Here is a 19,691-nt window from a genome sequence, read left to right on the forward strand (position 1 = left end):
GATGAAGAGGCGTTTTGAAGAAGAAGAAATTTGACGTGAGGAGACGTGAGAAGATGAAGAGGCGTTTTGAAGAAGAAGAAATTTGACGTGAGGAGACGTGAGAAGATGAAGAGGCGTTTTGAAGAAGAAGAAATTTGACGTGAGGAGACGTGAGAAGATGAAGAGGCGTTTTGAAGAAGGAGAAATTTGACGCGAGGAGACGTGAGAAGATGAAGAGGCGTTTTGAAGAAGAAGAAATTTGACGTGAGGAGACGTGAGAAGATGAAGAGGCGTTTTGAAGAAGAAGAAATTTTAGAGGCACCCGTGAGAAGATGAAGAGGCGTTTTGAAGAAGAAATTTGACGTGAGGAGACGTGAGAAGATGAAGAGGCGTTTTGAAGAAGAAGAAATTTTAGAGGCACCCGTGAGAAGATGAAGAGGCGTTTTGAAGAAGAAGAAATTTTAGAGGCACCCGTGAGGAGACGTGAGACAGCATCCGGAAGGGAGGGACGAAGCCTCTCACATGTTCGACAATGAAGCCCAAGCAAAAGTCGAGGATGGTATCGTCGAGAAATTCTTTTTCGCTCAGGCGGCGGAGTGTTTTATCATCGAGCAGCAGATCGTAGACGGGGGAAGAAGGGAGTGCGGGAGGGGGAGGGGAGGCGACTGCTGTTGCAGCAGCAGCAGCTGCAGGGGACTGCTTTGAAGCCTCTACAGGTGCTGCCGCAGACTCTCCGCATGCGTCTTGTTCAAAGGCAGTAGGAGGAGCGCATGCATCCACGGGCGTCTTCGCGTGGGGGAGGCGTTTTACCGCTGCATGCGCGAGAGCTCTCACTCCTGCAAAGCTCCTTTCCCTCCACAAACGCCGCAGCCTCTCCACGGAGAAGCGATCACTACACCTACCCACAGTCAGAGAACCACCCTCCATCCACACGCGGCAGCACTGCTCCACGAACGCTTGCAGAATCGCAGAAAGGCAGCTTCTTTGCTTCGGAGAGTAGAGAGGGGAGCGATGCTGCGTCTCCTCCCCCTCCACTTGACTCGTGCCTCCTTGACTCGTGCCTTCTCGACTCGTGCCTTCTCGACTCGTGCCTTCTTGACTCGTGCCTCCTTGCCACCCCTCTCCAACACAGCCCAGGAAGAAACGCTTAAGGGCTCCAACTTCGACCCCCCCCCTCTCCACATGCAGCGTGTTCTCCCCTGCACAGCTACTGCCACCACTAGGATCTGCGTAGAAATCTGAGTGCACTGCGAGCATTCTCCTAAAGAGCAAGACACAGGCACCCTGGACGTCGTCTCCAGCCGTAGAACAGCCTTGACTGCTTGCTTTCTCCAGCTGCGACTGCACACTCACCCCTGCACGCCTCTGCTCGAGAGGAAGAAGAAAGTCTGTCGGTGGATCCTCTTCCTTCTCCAGCGGCAGCAGCGGCAAGGGGGGTGCTGTGGCCGTTTCCTCCCCCACGCGGCGAGGAGGAGACGCTTCGCCAGCTTCAGGAGGAGCACCTCCACGCTCCTCCCTTGCGCCTTCTGCTGACAAGGAAGGCACTTCCAAAGCACACCGCACATACAGCAGCAGCCAAGATCCTCTCCTCCCCAGTCCTCCCATGGAGACATCTCCACCCTCCACACGCTTCCCCTGCGTAGACGTCGCAGCAGGGAAGCCTTCACTGGATATCGGGCAGACAGCTACGCCTTCAGAATGACTCCTGTCTTCCTCTGCGTCCTCTCGCGTCACTGCCGATTGCACTCCGCCTTCTCCCCTCGCGCTGCTCTCAACTCCATCTGCCAGAGGAGCAAGCGGCAGAGGAGGAGGAGACGTCCTCCTCCTGCTGCTGCTTGTCGTGCTCTCCGTCTTGCTAGACATCTCCCAGTGCACCCAGGAAGCCTCGCTGTCTGCTCTGCTGCAACGAGATCTTCTCCCGCTGCAGTCACAGCAGCGGCTGCGAGACTCCCCCGATGTATTTGCAGAGTGCGCGCGCCGCCTTTTCCGCCTACTGCTGCTGCTGCTACTGCTGCTACTGCTGCTGCTGCTACTGCTATTGCTCCTGTGGTAATGCGACTTCGTCGCTGCACTGCCGTGCTCGTGTGAAATGCAATCGAGAGCTTCCTCGACAAAGAGAAGGGCCTTTCTGCTCGTTCGGCCCTCATGCTCCTCAGATCGGTGACAATGAGGCTTGCGATTGCTGCTGCTGCTGCTGCTGCTGCTGCTGCTGCTGCTGCTGCTGCTGGGTAGCCTGTGCGCATAAAGTGCCTTCTCGGAGCATGCGGAAGCGCCTGCCTGATGCGGAGACGGAGCGAGTGGGGGGGCATGAGCGGCTCTCGGGGAAGATCCCTCAGAGTCTATACTCCTCTTTTGCGTGTTGTGTCTAGACGGCGGGGAGTTTGAAGCAAGCCGCTGAGAGGAGGCTTCCAACAAGCGCTGCAGCAAGCTGCTGCAATGCAGGGCAGACTCTGAATCCTCTTGCAGCTCCAGAAACAGCACCGGTACAGACGGCTCGAGCGATGCCGTTGCAGAAAGAGTCTCTGCAGTCAGCAGCGTGTCAGAGGGCGGGAAACTGTCAGTCTTGATGCATCTGAATTGGGATATGGGCTGGAGGAGGCAATCTCGTTCGCAGCTCGAGTTGCAGGAAAAGAAAGGCTGGGTAAGTGTGGCTTCCTGCTCCTGACAACGCCTCTGCTCTCTCGACTCAGGGATACTCTCCACCCTCACGCTGCTGCTGTTGCTGCTATTGCTGCTATTGCTACTGCTGCTACAGCTACTGCTGCTGCTGCTGCTGCTGCTGCTGCTGCTGCTGCTGCTGCTGCTGCCTTTCTCAGAGTGCCCTGCGTGAGGCGCTGCTGCTGCTGCGTCAGCATCACCAGCAACACTTGCTGAGGAGCCTTTTTCTGTGGCGACGTCTGGACCCTCAAGCAAAGACACAGGCAGCATAGCGCTTTGAATTGTTTTGCCATTCGTCACCCTAAGAGCATTCGGAACGACTGCAGTCTTCGACACGCCATCCTCCTCTTCGAAAGGATGGACTGCACTTCTATCCAAAACCACGCTCACAGCAGCGCTGTCGCTGTTGCTGCTTGATGCCTTTAACCTCCGTCCGTGGGATTTGTCACTCTTACTGCTGCTCGATCGCTTACCCTTGCTGCTGCTGCTGCTCGATCGCTTACTCTTGCTGCTGCTGCTGCTGCTGCTACTGCTATGCGTCTTGCTGCTGCTACTGCTATGCGTCTTGCTGCTGCTACTGCTATGCGTCTTGCTGCTGCTACTGCTATGCGTCTTGCTGCTGCTACTGCTATGCGTCTTGCTGCTGCTACTGCTGCTACTGCTATGCATCTTCCTGCTGCTGCTGCTGCTGCTATGCGTCTTCCTCCTGCTGCTGCTGCTATGCGTCTTCCTCCTGCTGCTGCTGCTGCGATGCGTCTTCCTGCTGGAGGAGCTGCCCTTCCGTGTTGACTTGTGTCTCCCCCAAAGGTTATTCTGCGCTGTTGAAGCCTTGGAAGATGTGCGAAGGCTTCTTTTCTCGTCTGGAGAGTTCAGCGTCTTAGTCCTCGCAAGACTTCCCCCACCTGTCCAGCGTTGACTTTCTTCAGCTGAAGCAGCAGCGAAGGCTGGCGACGCAGCGGCAGTGCATGCAGTAGCAGACGCAGCGGAGACAGCGCAGAAGTTTTGTTCTGGTGAAGAAAAAAAAGCAGCTCTTCCCCCCTTCGACATCCCTGTGGTGTCGTTTATGACAAGGCCGCTCTGCATCCCTTCGCGCTGCCTGCTTATGTGACAGTGGCAGTGCTCTTCTTTCCTCTCGTTGCTGCTGTGTTTGCTGCTGTTGCTGTGTTTGCTGTTGCTGCTGTGTTTGCTGTTGCTGCTGGGTTTGCTGTTGCTGCTGGGTTTACTGTTGCTGCTGTGTTTGCTGCTGTTGCTGTGTTTGCTGTTGCTGCTGTGTTTGCTGTTGCTGCTGTGTTTGCTGCTGTTGTCTGCATGCAGAGAGGTTCGATTGGACGACCCTCCTCGAAGATGCAACCATCGCAAGCCGCAGATAGACTGCGGAGGAAAGCTGAAGACGCTGTGCAGCTCTGTATCACACACTGAAGCCTCTCCGCTGTCTGCAGACGTCGACGTGGGAATTTTCCACAAATCCAATGACACACAGCCACCCTCAGGATGCGCATGTAACACAAGCACACAATTTGGAGAGGCTGCCTCGCCTCCTTCGTTCAATGTGCCTCTCTTCGCATCTGCTGTTGCTACTGCTGTTGCTTCTGCTTCAGCTTCTGCTGTTGCTACTGCTTCAGCTTCTCCTTCAGCTTCTGCTGTTGCTACTGCTTCAGCTTCTCCTGCTACTGTTGCTGCTGTGGCGTTGCTGCTGCTGTTGCTGTTGCTGTTGTTGCTGTTGTTGCAGTCGACGTCTTGCCGGGAGTGCCCTTGGAGGTTCTGGCTACGCAGAGCTGCCTCAAGAAGCTTTTCTGCCGTCAGCACGCAGCAGCAGCCGTTTCTTTCGAGAAAGAATCCGGCAGAAATGACAAGTGCAGGAGGTGGGTTGGAGTGGCCTTCCCCGTAAGGCACCCTCTCCTGCAGCAGTCGCGAGGTAGGCAGGCAGCCTTGCGAAGAAGACGAAGAAGAGGCTTGGTGACTTTTTGACAAAAACGAGGCTTCCGAAACAGTTGATACTGAGCTCTCTAGACGGCCTGACGAGCCGTCAGCAGCTGCAACGGCGTTTGCACGCTTGTTCACCGTCTCCGCTGTCTCCGCTGCTGAGAAGCCGCAGCCTGCTTGTGTCTCTTCGTCGGAGGAGTCTTCAATGGGAACAACAACTGCCCGAGCGGCAGCGGCTGCCTGACTCCGTGTGAGAGGGGCCCTGCCAAAGAGCATGTTGGCTACCTTTGAAGGCTGCTTTTCTGATCCTGCGAGGGGAGACACTGAGAGCACTCCTCCTGAGAGGCTCTGTTGCGGAGGGGAAAAAGACGTGGCACGAACGTCGTCGCAGCTTGTGCCCGTCGTTGCAGGCGGTGTTTCCGACGCAGGTTCGAAGGGAGTTGTTGCCAGGCAGCAGCGAGGTGAGTTCGTCGTCTTTTTTCTCACCGACGCTGTCATGAGGGGCCCTCTGCCTGGTTGAGCAAGGCAGCGAGCACCCGGCGGCAGAGCGCTGCTGCTGCAACTGCTGCTATTGTCGTCGTTGCGATTGCTGCTGTTGCAGTTGTTGGCGTCGATGTTGTTACTGCTACTGTTGCTCGCTGGTATTGTAAAGGGCCTCCTGGAAGAGTGGCGTCGTGCTTGCGTCTTCGCTGCTGCGGGTAGTGCAAAAAGACTGCAGGGGAGAGCGCTGTTTCTGTCGCGAGATCTGCAGCAGCAGACGCCTTGCAGACTTCAGCGTGGCTGTGATGAGAGGCGTGCTCCGTCGGGAGAGACTGGGAGGCATCTGCGAAGCTTTCGAGGGGGGAAGACGACTCCACCTGGCACTTTCTCTCTGCTCGAGAGCTCCCTCACACGCTGGAAACTCCTCCCTGCTCCTTGCAACAACGCCCCTCTTTGCTCGAAACTTCCCCTCCCCTCCCCGAGGGGACGGGAAGTTTCGAGGAGGGAGTCGGTGCCTCCTTCTTCTCTCCCCCCTTCCCCGAAGTGGATGGGGGGAGAGAAGAAGGGGGCCCCCTCGAAAGCAGCAGTCTGCGGCGGGGGGGCCCCTAAGGCGGAGGCGACTGCAGCCGCAGCGGGAGAGCGCAGCTGCAGCGGCGCTGGGAAAAGATTGTTTCTTTCGCGCTGTCAAGGAGCAAGCAGGAGCCAGGGGGGAGAAGGAAGGCCAGAGTATGCGAAGCAGCCTCAGGAAAACGAGGGAGATCGCTCTTGCATGCAGGCAATGACGGGGAGGCTACTGCCCCTGACACTTGTTCTTCTGCTTCTTCTTGCGGATGCTGCCGTCGCAGCCTATAGCGCTGCGAGAAACTGTCACAGGCACTGCCTCGATAGAGGGGGCCCCTGAGGATCGACGCTGCCGTTGGGGGCCCCTAGTGCTGGGAAGGGGGTGTCTTGGGAAAAGGGGAAAGCCGCTAGTCTCTGTGCCTCGATACATATATGTATATATATACCCGTCCCCTGTGGCTGCGGTTGAGCGACCTCCTGCTACTGGTTCTGCTACTGGTTCTGCTACTGCTGCTGGTTCTACTGCTGCTGCTTTGTCGGGAGCTCCTCTTCCCGGAGTCTACGCGGGGTAGACATAATGCCAGCTTCCGGGGAAAAGACGAGCAAACTGCAAAGTGGAACCCTCTCCCTGCACCTATGCGCCTCGAAGACGGACAGGCAGCAGCTAACAGCTGCCCTCAAGGCGTCCTGCTGCTCGGTGGATACGGCGTAGCGGCTCGAGGCGGGGGGGGGGGCCCTCATAGGGCCCCTACAACGCTGTGGCAGGAAGGAGGGTAACTCCGTGGAGCTTAGGGGCCCCCTGTGGGCGTGAATAGTGGTGTTTTGGCCTGCTAGAAATGGAGATTGCCAAAGCGCAGCATACCACGGGGTAGCGCTGGTGTCTGGCTGCTGCTGGGGGGCCCCTGCAGGGGCCCCCCAGCAGCAGCCAGACACCACCCCTTGGACTCGCTAATGACACCAGGGAGCAACTACGAGCAAAAAAAAGACACACTCTCTCTCTCGCCTTCCAGAGCACCCTTAGGATAGCATGCTGTTGCCTGCAGAACCACTGTCACAGGCAGGGGTGTATGGGGTGCCCTCCCTCTCGAGGCTCCCGATAGACGGCGTGCTTCATAGTTTTGAGTCTTGAAAGTGTGCAGGTTTATAGAGAAGCTCAAAAGGAGAGGAAAACACGGGGGTAAAGGCCAGAGGACGCCCTGCTGTGCCTACCGAGTCACACAAGCTCACGCGCATCCCTCTATAAGCGCACATGGGCACCCCCACACACTGGTAGAGCAAGTCTTGCCATGGACGGAAAGAGGCAATGCTCACGCCTCGCTCAAGCGCCTGTTGAGCGCTGCTTCAGCGCCCTCTGCAGATCGTCGCATGACTGCGGCAAAAAAGGGGAGGCGTCACAGAGCGGCCAATGGAGAAAGAGGAGGGGGGGGCGGGGGAAGGAAGGACAGATAGCATTTAGTGCGTTACAAATGGCATATTTTGGCAGCCTGCTGTCACGCTGTGTAAGGGCACGATTTACGCGTGTTGGGGGCGAGTCTTTGCTCCGCTGTTGCCCTTAATGGCCGCTCCTGCGTTCCTCTAGAGGCTGCCACCTTGCAAAAGTCGCTCTGACCGCATGCAAGTCCACACAGAAGCCGGCTGTTTTTTGTGCAGCCACTCTGCGCGAAAATTCGCCTGACACGACGGGGGGTGGAAACCCCAGGCGCTGCGAGGGGGAGAGGGGGAAGGACGATTTGTACTGGGCTGTATCTTGGCAGTATTTGTACTGCGTTAGCGCAGTGGTACAACTACTGCCAAAATACAGCTTGGCAGTGTCCACCTGCGACTCTCATTCATTGCATGCTCGTGCTGCTGCGATGTAACACGCGTGTGCGCTAGAGGCTCTGTGCAAATGGCTCGGAATGCATGCGAGGGTGAGACAACGCACATCCTGGCTGTCATCTTTCTTGCCCTGCGTCGGTTCTCGGAGGAGCTCGAGGGGGTGTACGGGAGGCTTTGCGAGTTCGCATGTTTGGAAACAATGGCTTTCCTGTTTTAAAGTTGTGTCTGGATCGTCTCGAGTGACGTCTCTTTCTTTCCGCCTGCGGAACCTTCGATGGAACGGTTCTCAAGGCTCGTGAGGCGCAACACGCGAGACTTAAACCAACGCACGGAGGGAGAGGCATTTTCAGCCTCTCCCTCCGTGCGTTCCTTCAAAGCTCCTCCAAGTTACGATGGAATGTCAGGGAAAGGGATGAGCTCCCCGTTTATCGGGGAAGCGGCGGCTCTCAGCAGGTGGGGCCGTGTGTCAGCTGCTGCCTATGACGGCGTGCCTACGTATGGCGCTATGGTTTTGCAACGTGGCTAGCTAGCTAGCTGCCTCTCTGTCTGCTTGCCTTTCTCGCGCGGCTGCGCTGTACAAGGGTCGACAGCCCCACGCCTTCTGTGCGGAACGTACGCCGCTCTTTCTTGCAGAGCTGTGCAGAAGGCCTGACGAGGATGTGCAGTGGCTCTACAAGGCTGAGCAACAGAAGTGGAAACAGCCTGTTTTGGGCAGCTAGACAGGCTCTGGGAATGCCGCGTCTCAAGAGACAAGGGCGGAATCCCTCTTCCTAGCGCTCTCCACGGTCTGAAACGGATATCCCTGTTGACAAAAGAGCGCAAACGAGGAAGAGAGTGCCTAAGGCGCCTTGCCAACTGGCTCTTCCCATCCTTCAAACAACCGTTTGAGGTCTAGGATGGACAGACGACCCTTCCTCTTTGCGTCCTCGTCGCCTTCTCCCGGCGTCCAAGAGAGTTTTGCTTCAGAATCAGAGGCTTCATCAGGACGAAGCGTGTTCTCCGAGAGACGACCCTTCCACTTGAGCAGCTCTTCCATGCGTTCCTCAACAGTGCGAAGGCAGACGAACCGAAAGACAGATACTGCCTTCTCCTGAGGTGCAAAAACAACAAAAAAGCCGTTAAGAAGGCCGGGATCCCAACGGCGGACAGAGAGGGCGTGCGGTACAAACAAAGAGCTGCAAAAAGAGACACGTCCCACCGACACTTTTCGGAGGCACACACATATGCACGTAGATATATATATATACATGTATATATATATGCATATTTTCACATGCGTATATATGTATGTATAACTGTATGTACATATACACACATAGATAAACATACCTCCACACACAGATATATACGCATATCTATTCACATATATGTATATGTATTGACACATATATTGACATATGTATACACATACATATTCACATATATATATTTTCACATATATATACACATACATATTCACACATGTATATACATACATATATATGCACAAACCTACATATACACCCAGCTGAGGGAGGAGGATTACCAGAGTTCTTAGCGCTCTTGTGAAACAGCTCCCAAATCCTCTTTTCCTGACGTTTACCTGGCCATATCTCCAGAGGCGTCGCATGGCTTGCGACTCGACTTGCGGATTCCACCAGCCATCTACGAGATAGCAGCGCGTGGCCTTTGTCAGATTCAGGCCCACATTGCCAGTTTTGAGCGAGAGGAGAAGAATCTTTCCCGTGGTGCCGCTGTCTCTGTTGTCGCCAGCGTGCTCCCTGCTGCAGAACGAGGATGCGGAAGACGTTCCCAAGGAAGCGTTCGACGTCGAGCAGCTGAATGGCTGCAACTTGCAGACTCCCATGAAGGGATCTTCATTTGCCTCCTCTGCAGCTGGGGAGACTCCTGCAGCTGCTTTTCCTGCACTGTCCGTTGCCTGCCGCGGCAAAGGCTCTAGGAACCACCGAATGACGCGTTGTCGAGCATCAAGACTCAGGGTTCCGTCGACTCGCCGATAGTCAAATAAAGGCCGTTTCGAAGAATCAGCTGGCCGCTTTGCCTGCGGGGGTGCTGCCATTCTGTTGCCTCCAGCGAGGCACATGCCGATTTCGATGACTTCGTCGGCATCTGTGTCGTCCTCGTCAACTTGCACATACTCGTTCTCCTTCTCTACAAGGAGGACGCCTTGAGCCTCCTCCGGAGCGTCGCTCTTGGAGACTCCCTGAGAAGCGGCCTCCTCTGCTGCTGCGTCTTCCTCTTGTATGGAGACGACTTCCGGAGTATCCCCTCGCCGCTGCGCCTCTTCTTGCTGGTCGAATTCACGCTGCTGCCGCTGCCGCTGCTGCAAAGAGACCGTTTTCGAGGGCGAGGCTTCCCGCGCTGAACCGCTTTTCGCAGAGGGCAGGGTGCCTCTGCCCAAAGCTGCAGCCTCTGCCCGCTGAAAGGCATCCTCAATGAGGTCGAGCATCGACGTCCACTGCGAGAAAACAACACAGAACCTCCCGGCAAGAACATCCGCCTCTAGGAGAGCCAAGAGCACTCGCATCTTCGTGCTGAAGAAGAACGCCTCCTCAGAAGCGTTCTCCAGCAGCGGCAGCAGAGGCGCCCTTTGCGATGTCTCGTCCGATGTAGTACATGCAGCAGCGGGGATGCGCTCAACTGTCTGCTCTGACGAGCGCCGCTGCAGCTGTACGTCTAGCCGTCTGCTATCAGCGGCTGCGACGCTTGCCCTGTGCTTCTCAAGAACAACTTCTCGCCACGCTGTCAGCGAGCCAGCCTTGTGGGTGGCTGCTGGCAGCTGCCGCACATGCTGGGGAAGAAACTTCTCTCTGCATGTAGGACACGCCGCTGCCGCTGTCTTGCTGCTGCTCTGCACCAGCAAGACGCATGTCAGGCAGAAGACGTGCCAACAGGTAGTCAATACCACAGCCGCCTCTCCCAGAGACTCAAAACACACTGGGCAATTCCCCAAATTGCCATTCAAAGCATCCTGCACACACTTGGACAGCTGCGGATCTGGCGAACTCCATGGCACCTGCACATCATGCCCCCACAGACACGCATATATGTATGTATACATACATAGATATATAGTTACACATACATACGTGTATCTAGATACGTATATATAGATATATAGTTACACATACATACGTGTATCTAGATACGTATATATAGATATATATTTACACATACATACGTGTATCCAGATACATATACATATATATGTATATATTTACATTTACGTACACACGTATGTACACACAGAAAACGGAAAAGCAGATAGGCTGGCCTTTTGCTGCCGCGATGAATAAAAAAAAGAGCAAAAACGCCTTAACGCCCCATTCAAGAAAAGGCCTAAGAAAAAGGCATAACCCTCAAAAACCTCCAGAAGAAGGTATTCATACGGGTCTTTTCTCTCTCTCTCTATACATATATATATATCTATACATACATATATATATATATATATCTATGTATCTCTGTATATCTATCTATGTATGTATCTCCATGCATCTTTCTATCTATTTTTATCTATATCTACTTTTATCAATCTATGTATCTTGTGCATATGTGTTCCTGGCCTCGGCAACCCTGCTTCGGCCAGACCCCCCCTTCTTCCAAAGCCTCTTCCGACTACTTCCACACACCCCGCCTCCCTTGCTCCCTTCCTCCACTTCCACGAGCGAAGAATCCGCACGCTGAGGAGTTTCCTCTCACCCTCCTCTGCTAAGACGTGCGTGAATTTGTCAGGGGGCAGGAGAGCGCCGCGAAAGAAGGAACGCCTCTGCTTGCGAAGTGTTCTAAAAACTACCATCATCGCCTTGCTGATAAGGCACCTCCCACCCACACCCCCGCTTAGTCTGCCAGCTTTCTTTGAGACGTTGCATGCTCTGGCTTAAGAGGACACCGCTGTGCAGACCGTTTCCTTCTAACGAACGACTGCACGGAGGTTTTGGTGTCTTTGGCAGGTGTGGCAGACATGCCGTTTCTCCGGAGAGGACAAGTCCAAGACGTGTTGAAACAACGCACCTGTGCAAAGCGTTGGCTTCGAGAATTGATCGCCGCTGAAGTCACGGATGGGGCCTCCGCCGTTCGGCAGACAGCTTCTGCGAGCTGCTGGTGTCGATAATCTTCCCGGTATGTCGGGAGAAGGGGGTGATTGCATGCTTGCCGCAGTCGCAAAAGCAGCTGCAGAACGTGTGTATAGTGATGCTGGACTTGCCCACTCCGCAGCAGCTGCTCGAACTTGGCCTTGCTCTTCTCGAATACCGTCTGCATGCACATGCAAATGCATGCATTTGATGCATATGGACCTTGCGGGTCAAACGCTGGAGACGTTTCTGCCTGCAGCAATATCTGTGAAAATTGCCGCGGCTGGATAGTACTTGGCAGAGAGAGCCTTATGGATCGTCTGCTCCACAGCGGAGACGGCTAGCTGTCCTCCTCTCCAGGGAGGACGAAGATGCAGAATCCTCTAAGCGGCGTGGACGGTTCCAGGCTACTCAAAGACTAACTCATCAAAGGGCTTATTAATAGAGCAGCCAGCTTGATTTAGAGGGCAGCAGGGAGGGGACAGAGGCAAAGAAAGACCCTTTACCGCCGCTTTTCCCATGCCGCAAAGACAGACAAACAGCACCGCAGAGGAACAGACAGACAGACAGAAAGACAGACAGACAGACGCACGGGCATCTAGGAAGACAGATGGCTAGATAGCGAGAGAGACAGACAGCTAGATAGCTAGAAAGAAGGACAGAGAGGCATCTAGAACGGCAAACAGCTCGACAGACAGACAAGTAGGAATGCAGACAGACATCTAGAAAGACAGAGAGGCATCTAGGACGGAAACAGCTAGACAGACAGACATCTAAGAAGACAAACAGCTAGATAGCTAGCTAGCTAGACACACAGACAGACAGGCATCTAGAAAGCCAGAAAGCTGGACAGCTAGAAAAACAGACAGCTAGATAGCTACACATCTAGGAAGACAGACAGATATCTAAGAAAACAGAAAGCTCGACAGCTAGATAAACAGACAGCTAGATAGCTACACATCTAGGAAGACAGACAGATATCCAAGAAGACAGAGAACTAGACAGCTAGACAGACAGACATCTAGGAAGACAGGCAGACATCCAGGAAGACAGACTGCTAGATAGCTAGAAAGACATCTAGGAGGACAGACAGCTAGATAGCCAGATAGACGGACAGCCAACCTCCCACCTAGTCGTCAACAAACAGACTGCTAGATAGCTAGAAAGACACCTAGGAGGACAGACAGCTAGATAGCCAGATAGACGGACAGCCAACCTCCCACCTATTCGTCAACAAACAGACTGCTAGATAGCTAGAAAGACACCTAGGAGGACAGACAGCTAGATAGCCAGATAGACGGACAGCCAACCTCCCACCCATTCGTCAACACCCCTTGCACTACGAACCTGGTAGTAGAGCCTCTCTTCATACGTCAGCTGCAGTTTAAAAGTGTGGATTGAGAGCGGCGGTAGCGGAAGGAGGGGCTTGTCGTCCTCTCCAAGTTGATCTCCATGTCGTCGAAGCATCAAGGGCACTAGCGTTCTCCTTACAGTTTCCACAGCTCCATGCAACATGCCTGCAAAGAGTAGGCCAAACACAGCAGCGGCTCAAGCAACCTTGAGACAGCAGCATTTCCGCTTTTTCTGTCTATTTACTTTCTTCGCTCGCCCGAAGGTGATCGAATGTCTGCACGGCATGTAGAGCGACTCCCCCCCTTCGCTGCCCTCGATCCAATCTGAATGCAATCAGCAAGTGGGAAGACAAGGGCCGCCATGCATGCAGCCTTCAGAGCAGCAACACACACTCCCGCAGACATACATGCCATACATGCCTACAGATAGACACATACATGCGCGTTGGACAGAAAAAAATGGGCGAATCGCAGGCAGCCGCAAAAAAGAAGAGTTAGAAACGCGAAAAAACGGCTGGAAGCTTTTCAAGGATCTGCGGGTAAGTGCTCTGTTTCGTCTGTCGCAGGGAAGGATCTAGACGGAAACTCAAAATGATCGATCGTGAGAAAATCGAACTGACCCTTCTCCATGGGTTGCGTGACATTGGCTCGCCACCATCGCCGACTGCCCATGGGAGACACTCTAAGAAATTCTACGAGAGCAAAAGCATCTGACAAATCATTTTGTAGAGGGGTTCCTGTAAGAATCCACCTGTATAAGGACGCATACATACACAAGAACGGATACAGCCCAAAAGGGCGAGGGGGGAAAGCATCAATCGCGCACGCATGGGCATTGCAGCAGGTGCAGTAATAAGCTCAGTAACAAGCTTAGTAACAATTGCAGTAACAAGCTTAGTAACAATTGCAGCGACAAGTGCAGTAACAATTGCAGTAACAAGCTCAGTACCGATTGCAGCAACAAGTGCAGTAACAATTGCAGTAACAAGCTCCGTAACAAGCTCAGTAACAAGCTCAGTAATAAGCTCAGTAACAAGCTCAGTAACAGGAGGAAAGCTCCTTTTTGGCCAGTGCCTTCTCCATGGATATACTTTTACAGGACGGCAGTCATCAGGTGACAGTAGAAGACGCGGACGGCCTCTATATTTGCAACGGAGGGGGGAGGAGAGGAAGGGAGGTGTGCCTCCTCCTGCGTAGAATTACCGTGCTTCAGCCTTTATCGCGTTGCAAGCGCGATTGACGAGGGCATTGGTGTTTCGAATGACGTGGCCTTCGTCTAAAATGATGCGGCGAAAGCGGATGCTTGCGAGGGGGCATGCGTTGGGGTGTATCTGTTCAGGAGCAAGTCGTGCGCTTTCCGGGAAGGTTGGCATCTTGGCGAGATGTCTGAAATCCGAGGCAAGCGTTTGGTAGCTTGTGAGGACGATAGAGTGTGCGGCTATGAATGTGGGGTCTTTAGAGCGCGCAGACCCGTAATACTGCAAGACTGTTGCTGCACCCTTTGCGAGGTGTCTAGACACCTCACACTCCCACTGTCCTATGAGCGACAGCGGCACGACTATCAAAGTGCCTCCGGGGAAGAGGTGATCCCTGTTTCGCTTCAAATGACGCTGCACACGACGCACGTCTGGCGCTAACAGGGAGGGAGGGAGTCGAATTTTTTTCTCGCTTCCTGAGAAGACTCGCAGCCGCATCGCCGCTGTTTCTTCCCGGAGGCCCCTCACCGTCTGAGATGACGAACTCCACTGGCGGGAGGAGGGATGGCGGGAGGAGGGAGAGTCTTGGGAGACTTGGAGGGAGAAGCAGCAGTTATCAGTAGAAGAGAAACAACTGGGTGCCCCTGCTGCCACTGCAGCTTCCAGGGAAACTCTACACACAGCGGCTTCGTTTCGGGGAGCCTCACCTGTGGCAGTGGAGACTTCGAGAGGAGATCCTTCTTCCGCGGCTGTTCTCTCCAGCTTGCGTCTGCCGTCGCCTGAGCGTGGGGCAGGCTGCGAGACAGCTGCACGCTCGGAAGCGTCGCGCTCTTGCAGAAGGCTGACAGCGATGAGAGCGAGCACCTGCACTGTCTTGCCCAATCCCATGCAGTCCGCGAGAATGCCGCCCTTCACTCTCCCCGTCGTAGACGGCTTCTGCAAGGTGACAACACCTGCGGAAGCATTGAGGTACAGGCAAGCTCTCATTCCCCTGGAGTCTTCTCGCTGCTCCTCGACGAGAGACGCCGCATTCGCCAGCGCAGAGAACTCGCCGCTACTACTGCCTCCAGCAGGAAGAGCATACACAGTCCACAACGGATCCAACGCTTCCTGCTCGCCGCTCGAAACGGCAGCATTCTCCGACTCACACTGCACCATCCACCACACACCCTGTGCCTGGTAGGGGCGCAGGCGGGATGTAAAAAGACTCGATGGAGGGTACAGGTAACCTAAAGACCGCTGCTGTTGCTGCTGTCGTTGCTGCTGTTTTTGTTGTTGTTGCTGTCGTTGCTGCTGTTTTTGTTGTTGTTGCTGTCGTTGCTGCTGTTTTTGTTGTTGCTGCTGCTGCTCCTGCTGCTGCTTTTGTTGTTGCTGCTGCCCTTGCTCCTGCTGCTGCTGCTTTTGTTGTTGCTGCTGCCCTTGCTCCTGCTGCTGCTGCCTCTCCCTCTCCTGGAGGACTGCTGCTGCGCTTGACACCTGCTCACCTAAAACCAACTGACACAACGTGACGCTGAAGCTCTCGGAAGCGTCTTCCTCCTCTTCAAACGGGCTAAAGCTGCTGCTGCTTTGTCGCATGTCGCTGCCTTCTCCAGTGCCTGCCCTCAACACTGCTCCCGCGGCTGAGACGTCCTCGCCAGCCTGTGCAGCTCCTTGCCACGCAGGCACATCAGCAGCTGCCGTCGATGCATGCGCCTTTTTAAGAACTTCCAAACACTTGCGCAAGGCCGCCGCTTCCTCGCTAGAGCTCCCCACAGAGGAGCTTCGCCGCGCTTTTTCCGAGGCGACAGGGAGGCGAAGAGGCTTCAAGTTCAACAGCTCCATCAGAGAGGCAAACGCATGGCCCATCAACGACGAAAAGTGTGTCGCCGAACACAAATTCGCATCATGCTGCCTGCGAAAGAAACACGCACAAGTCACGCTAAACAGACATAGCGCTATATACACATACATACATACACCTACACACATAGACATACACATGGATACACACATAGACATACACATGGATACACATGGATACACTACAAATGGATGCACTTATGCACATGGATACACATATGCATATACATATACATATACATATGCATACACATATACATATACATAAATACACGCATACACACATATACATACACATGGATACACACACACAGGGACACATATGGATACACTCCACATGGATACACATGGCTAGCCACACACACACACAGATATACACATGAATGCACATGAATACACTACACATAGATGCACATGGATACACTACAAATGGATACACTCATACACATGGATAGACATACACATACACATTAATAGACATATACATATGCATACACATATACATATACATATACATAAGTACAAGCATATACACATATACATACACATGGATACACACACACAGGGACACATATGGATACACTCCACATGGATACACATGGCTAGCCACACACACACACATACACACACACACATACACACACACATATACATGCACATACACATAGACATACACATGCACATGCACATACACATACAGAACGATACATTGAGCGTGTCAAGAGCCGGCGGATTCGGCTGTCAGCCGAAGCACAGATGTACATATGCTGGAAATCACCAACACACCACCAACTCTGCAGATGCAGCACCCCTTCCGCATGTGAAGCATCGCCTTTAGAGGGGGAGAAGATCTAGGAAGGGATGCAGCGTCTCTGCATGAGCCTAATTTTAAGGAAGCAGCACTGTACAACAGCTTTACACACTGCGACACCAGGATGATCTCCTCTTGCACAGGCAATAACCCCCTTTGCCTACACATACTCTAGTGCTACTGCTACTACTACTACTACTAATAATAATAATACTAATACTACTACGTTTGAACACTGAGGGGCTTAGAGGGCATCACCTTTGCCTTAATGCGCTCATACGGAGAGCCTGAGCGGTCAAGCGCACGCGCATGCGAACACGCAGAGTACTGTTGATGGCGAGGCGACGTGGAGGAAGGCTTTCAGGAAGCCAGCACACATCGACCTGCAGATCGCACACACATATACACACATGCAAACACATACATACACAAATACACATACATACACAAATACACATACATACATATATACATACACTAATACACAGATATACACATACACATACACACATGCATGCATACATACATACATACATATACACATGCATACATACATACATACATACACATGCACATACACATATACACACATACACAAACATAGACACATGCATACACGCATAACTACATACACAAATACACATACATGCACACACATACATACATACACATACATACACAAATACACATACACATACATACACATATACATACACACATACACATACATACACACATACATATACATACACACACACATATACATGTATAACCTCCGTCTGCTATACGGTTTTCCCGCGAAGCACCAGAGACATGCGTTCTAAGGTTGTTGCCGCAGCCCCCACAAGCTCCGATTGCTCACGTACACCTGCATCTTCAAAGACGCAGCACGCTCTCAGCAGCCACCCACAGACTGTAGCTCAGAGAGAGGCTTCACGTTGCTTGAAAGAGGAACGATGCAAACGCGGGAGGATAATACCATCAGCAAACAGAACACACCTTACGAAAAGCATGTCAATGCGCCTTCACGAGTTCTTACCAAGCGGCTTGGCTGTAGCTAGCCAGTCAGCTGGTCAAGGCGATCGGGATGCATACACGTAGTACACACACCACATACAAATGCATGTATGCATATACACACAACCACACATGGAGGTGTGCCGAATGACTAGAATCTCCATACAAACACCCAGTGCACACCATGCCATGCATGCAGAGCCCCCACGGAGCGTTCACTTCGGCGATATATATATATATATATCTCTTTCTCTCTCTCTTTCGCAAGAAGCTGAATCTCACTTTGACAGCTCCTACGAGGAGCAGCGCCGCGAGGGAGTTTGCCACGTGCCTGTCCAACCGCACGGCTTCCCGCCCGTTGATGAGGAGTCTCAAGAAGGTTGTCTGTTCTGAAATGCTCGCGAGGAGGCTGTAGAAGTCTATGCCTGCGAGGGAGCTGCTCCCCTTAGACCTTGCAGCGAAAGCCCCCTGCGCCTCTCCCCAAGTGCCGGCAGGAGTGTCTGGACACTGTTGCGGCATCCTATGATGAAGCATCGGAGCATGCAGCTCCGGATTAACCAGCCGTTTCTGGTGGTGAAGGAGAAGCGGATCGTTCAGGTGTACGTACACGATCTTGTACCCGCTATTGGAAACTTTGGACTTGCGCATGCCCTGCTGGGGATTCGATTTGAATGTGTGCGGCATCCATACCTCCACTCTCAAGGATAAGGGATCCTACGAACAAAAGGCAACAGCAAAGCACCCCCGCAGACGCTTCCTTTCGACGCAGTTCGGCGCGGCAAACGAAGGATGAAGCGCAACATGCGCGAAGCCGCCCTTCGATTTTTGCAGCAAGAAGATCGTGGCTCACGCACAGGCATGCAAAACGTGAAAAGCGCTCATGCGTAGCAGTGTGATGCTCGAGACGAGGGGTTTAAGAATCGACGCGTTTATTTTTTGCAGGAGGCGGGAGCCTGGGGGACGGCTTTTTTCGCACCGACGCACTCACCGTGAGGCTCAGTCTGGTAATCGTGCCGCTGGTAACCGTGCCAGTGGCAACGCAATCCCCCAAGTAAACGGAGAAATCGTCTGGATAGCGCTCGAGAGCTTCTGCCGGATGCTGGGGTGACACGGGGGGGCGACCTATGCCACAGACCGCACCAACAGCCGCAGCAGTATTTTTTTCAGGCACCAGCGGCATCCCTGAAGGAAAGTTGTCATCTTTTCACAGCGCCGATTTTGGGGCTTTGTGAAAAGAGAGCTTTCTCACGGCTACCCCCACCTCAACAGACACCTGGCAGTAGCCGGAGTCACTGCCCCTCTCTCTACCCTTGGGTTCGCAGCAGTCAACCTCCTCCCGAGAGGGAACTTCGAGGGCACAGAGAAAGCAGAAGGGCGGAAGACGCAACGCGCATGCAAATCAACACTCAACAACACGCACAGCACCCCTGTGCAGCGAAGACGCTTACCGCTCGGCAGTGGCAGACCAGAGGCTGCGGCGCCGTGCAAGTGCGCCGAGGGAAGCGCTTCTTCGGCTTCCGAGTCTTCTGCAAGGTCTATCAGCGTGACAGAGGTCGATGTGGCTGCTGGTGCAGGTGTATTCTTACTCTGCGTGCGAAGTGCCTCTGCACGACTCCGTGAGCCGCTCTCCTTCGCGTCATTTTTTTGGACCCCCTCGCTGTCTGAGTCTCTAGAGGGGCGCACAGGCTGCTTCTGAGAGGCTGAAACACTCGAAAGAGGCCTGCGACAGGGATGCGCATGCTGCGTGCCTATCTTCTGCCGCTTTGAGTCGGGCGCCTGTTGCGCTAGAAAGCCGTCCAGCGCGGCTTCCATGGAACCCTTCTTGCGAGTTAGCCACTCTTGCGCCTCCTCCGGGGTGCACCGCACGAGCGCGGCGAAGCGCAGTGCATCTGCGGAGGGCTTAGGGCTCTCATGGCCGTGCAGCATTGCTCGCTTCCACTTTCTCGTTTCGCTCTGACTGTGCAAGGTGCCTGCAGGCGGC

The 19,691-nt window shown here is 53.7% G+C and overlaps 2 protein-coding genes across 2 annotated transcripts; both read right to left on the minus strand.

Moving 5' to 3' along the window:
- Positions 1 to 501: 501 nt before the first annotated feature.
- On the minus strand, positions 502 to 4,836 carry LOC34618856 (the record flags this gene model as incomplete). Its single annotated transcript, XM_026335361.1, has 7 exons — positions 4,599 to 4,836; positions 4,054 to 4,163; positions 2,801 to 3,057; positions 2,202 to 2,551; positions 1,015 to 1,664; positions 688 to 765; positions 502 to 609 (listed from the first exon to the last, which is right to left on the minus strand). Coding segments are annotated over exons 1-7 (1,791 nt in total), but the record flags the coding sequence as incomplete, so codon positions are not given.
- Positions 4,837 to 8,257: 3,421 nt separating this feature from the next.
- Positions 8,258 to 19,636, minus strand: LOC34618854. Its single transcript, XM_026335362.1, has 13 exons — positions 19,159 to 19,636; positions 18,699 to 18,892; positions 17,993 to 18,424; positions 16,952 to 17,076; positions 15,502 to 15,934; positions 14,638 to 15,303; positions 14,051 to 14,511; positions 13,468 to 13,598; positions 12,843 to 13,012; positions 11,434 to 11,676; positions 9,755 to 10,435; positions 9,002 to 9,655; positions 8,258 to 8,509 (listed from the first exon to the last, which is right to left on the minus strand). The coding sequence occupies exons 1-13, from the start codon at positions 19,634 to 19,636 to the stop codon at positions 8,258 to 8,260; spliced, it is 4,920 nt and encodes a 1,639-aa protein (XP_026191147.1).
- Positions 19,637 to 19,691: the final 55 nt, after the last annotated feature.

This window comes from Cyclospora cayetanensis, unplaced genomic scaffold, assembly GCF_002999335.1.
Source record: "Cyclospora cayetanensis isolate NF1_C8 unplaced genomic scaffold, CcayRef3 CcayRef3_contig_67, whole genome shotgun sequence".
In the NCBI taxonomy this organism is placed as follows: domain Eukaryota; phylum Apicomplexa; class Conoidasida; order Eucoccidiorida; family Eimeriidae; genus Cyclospora; species Cyclospora cayetanensis.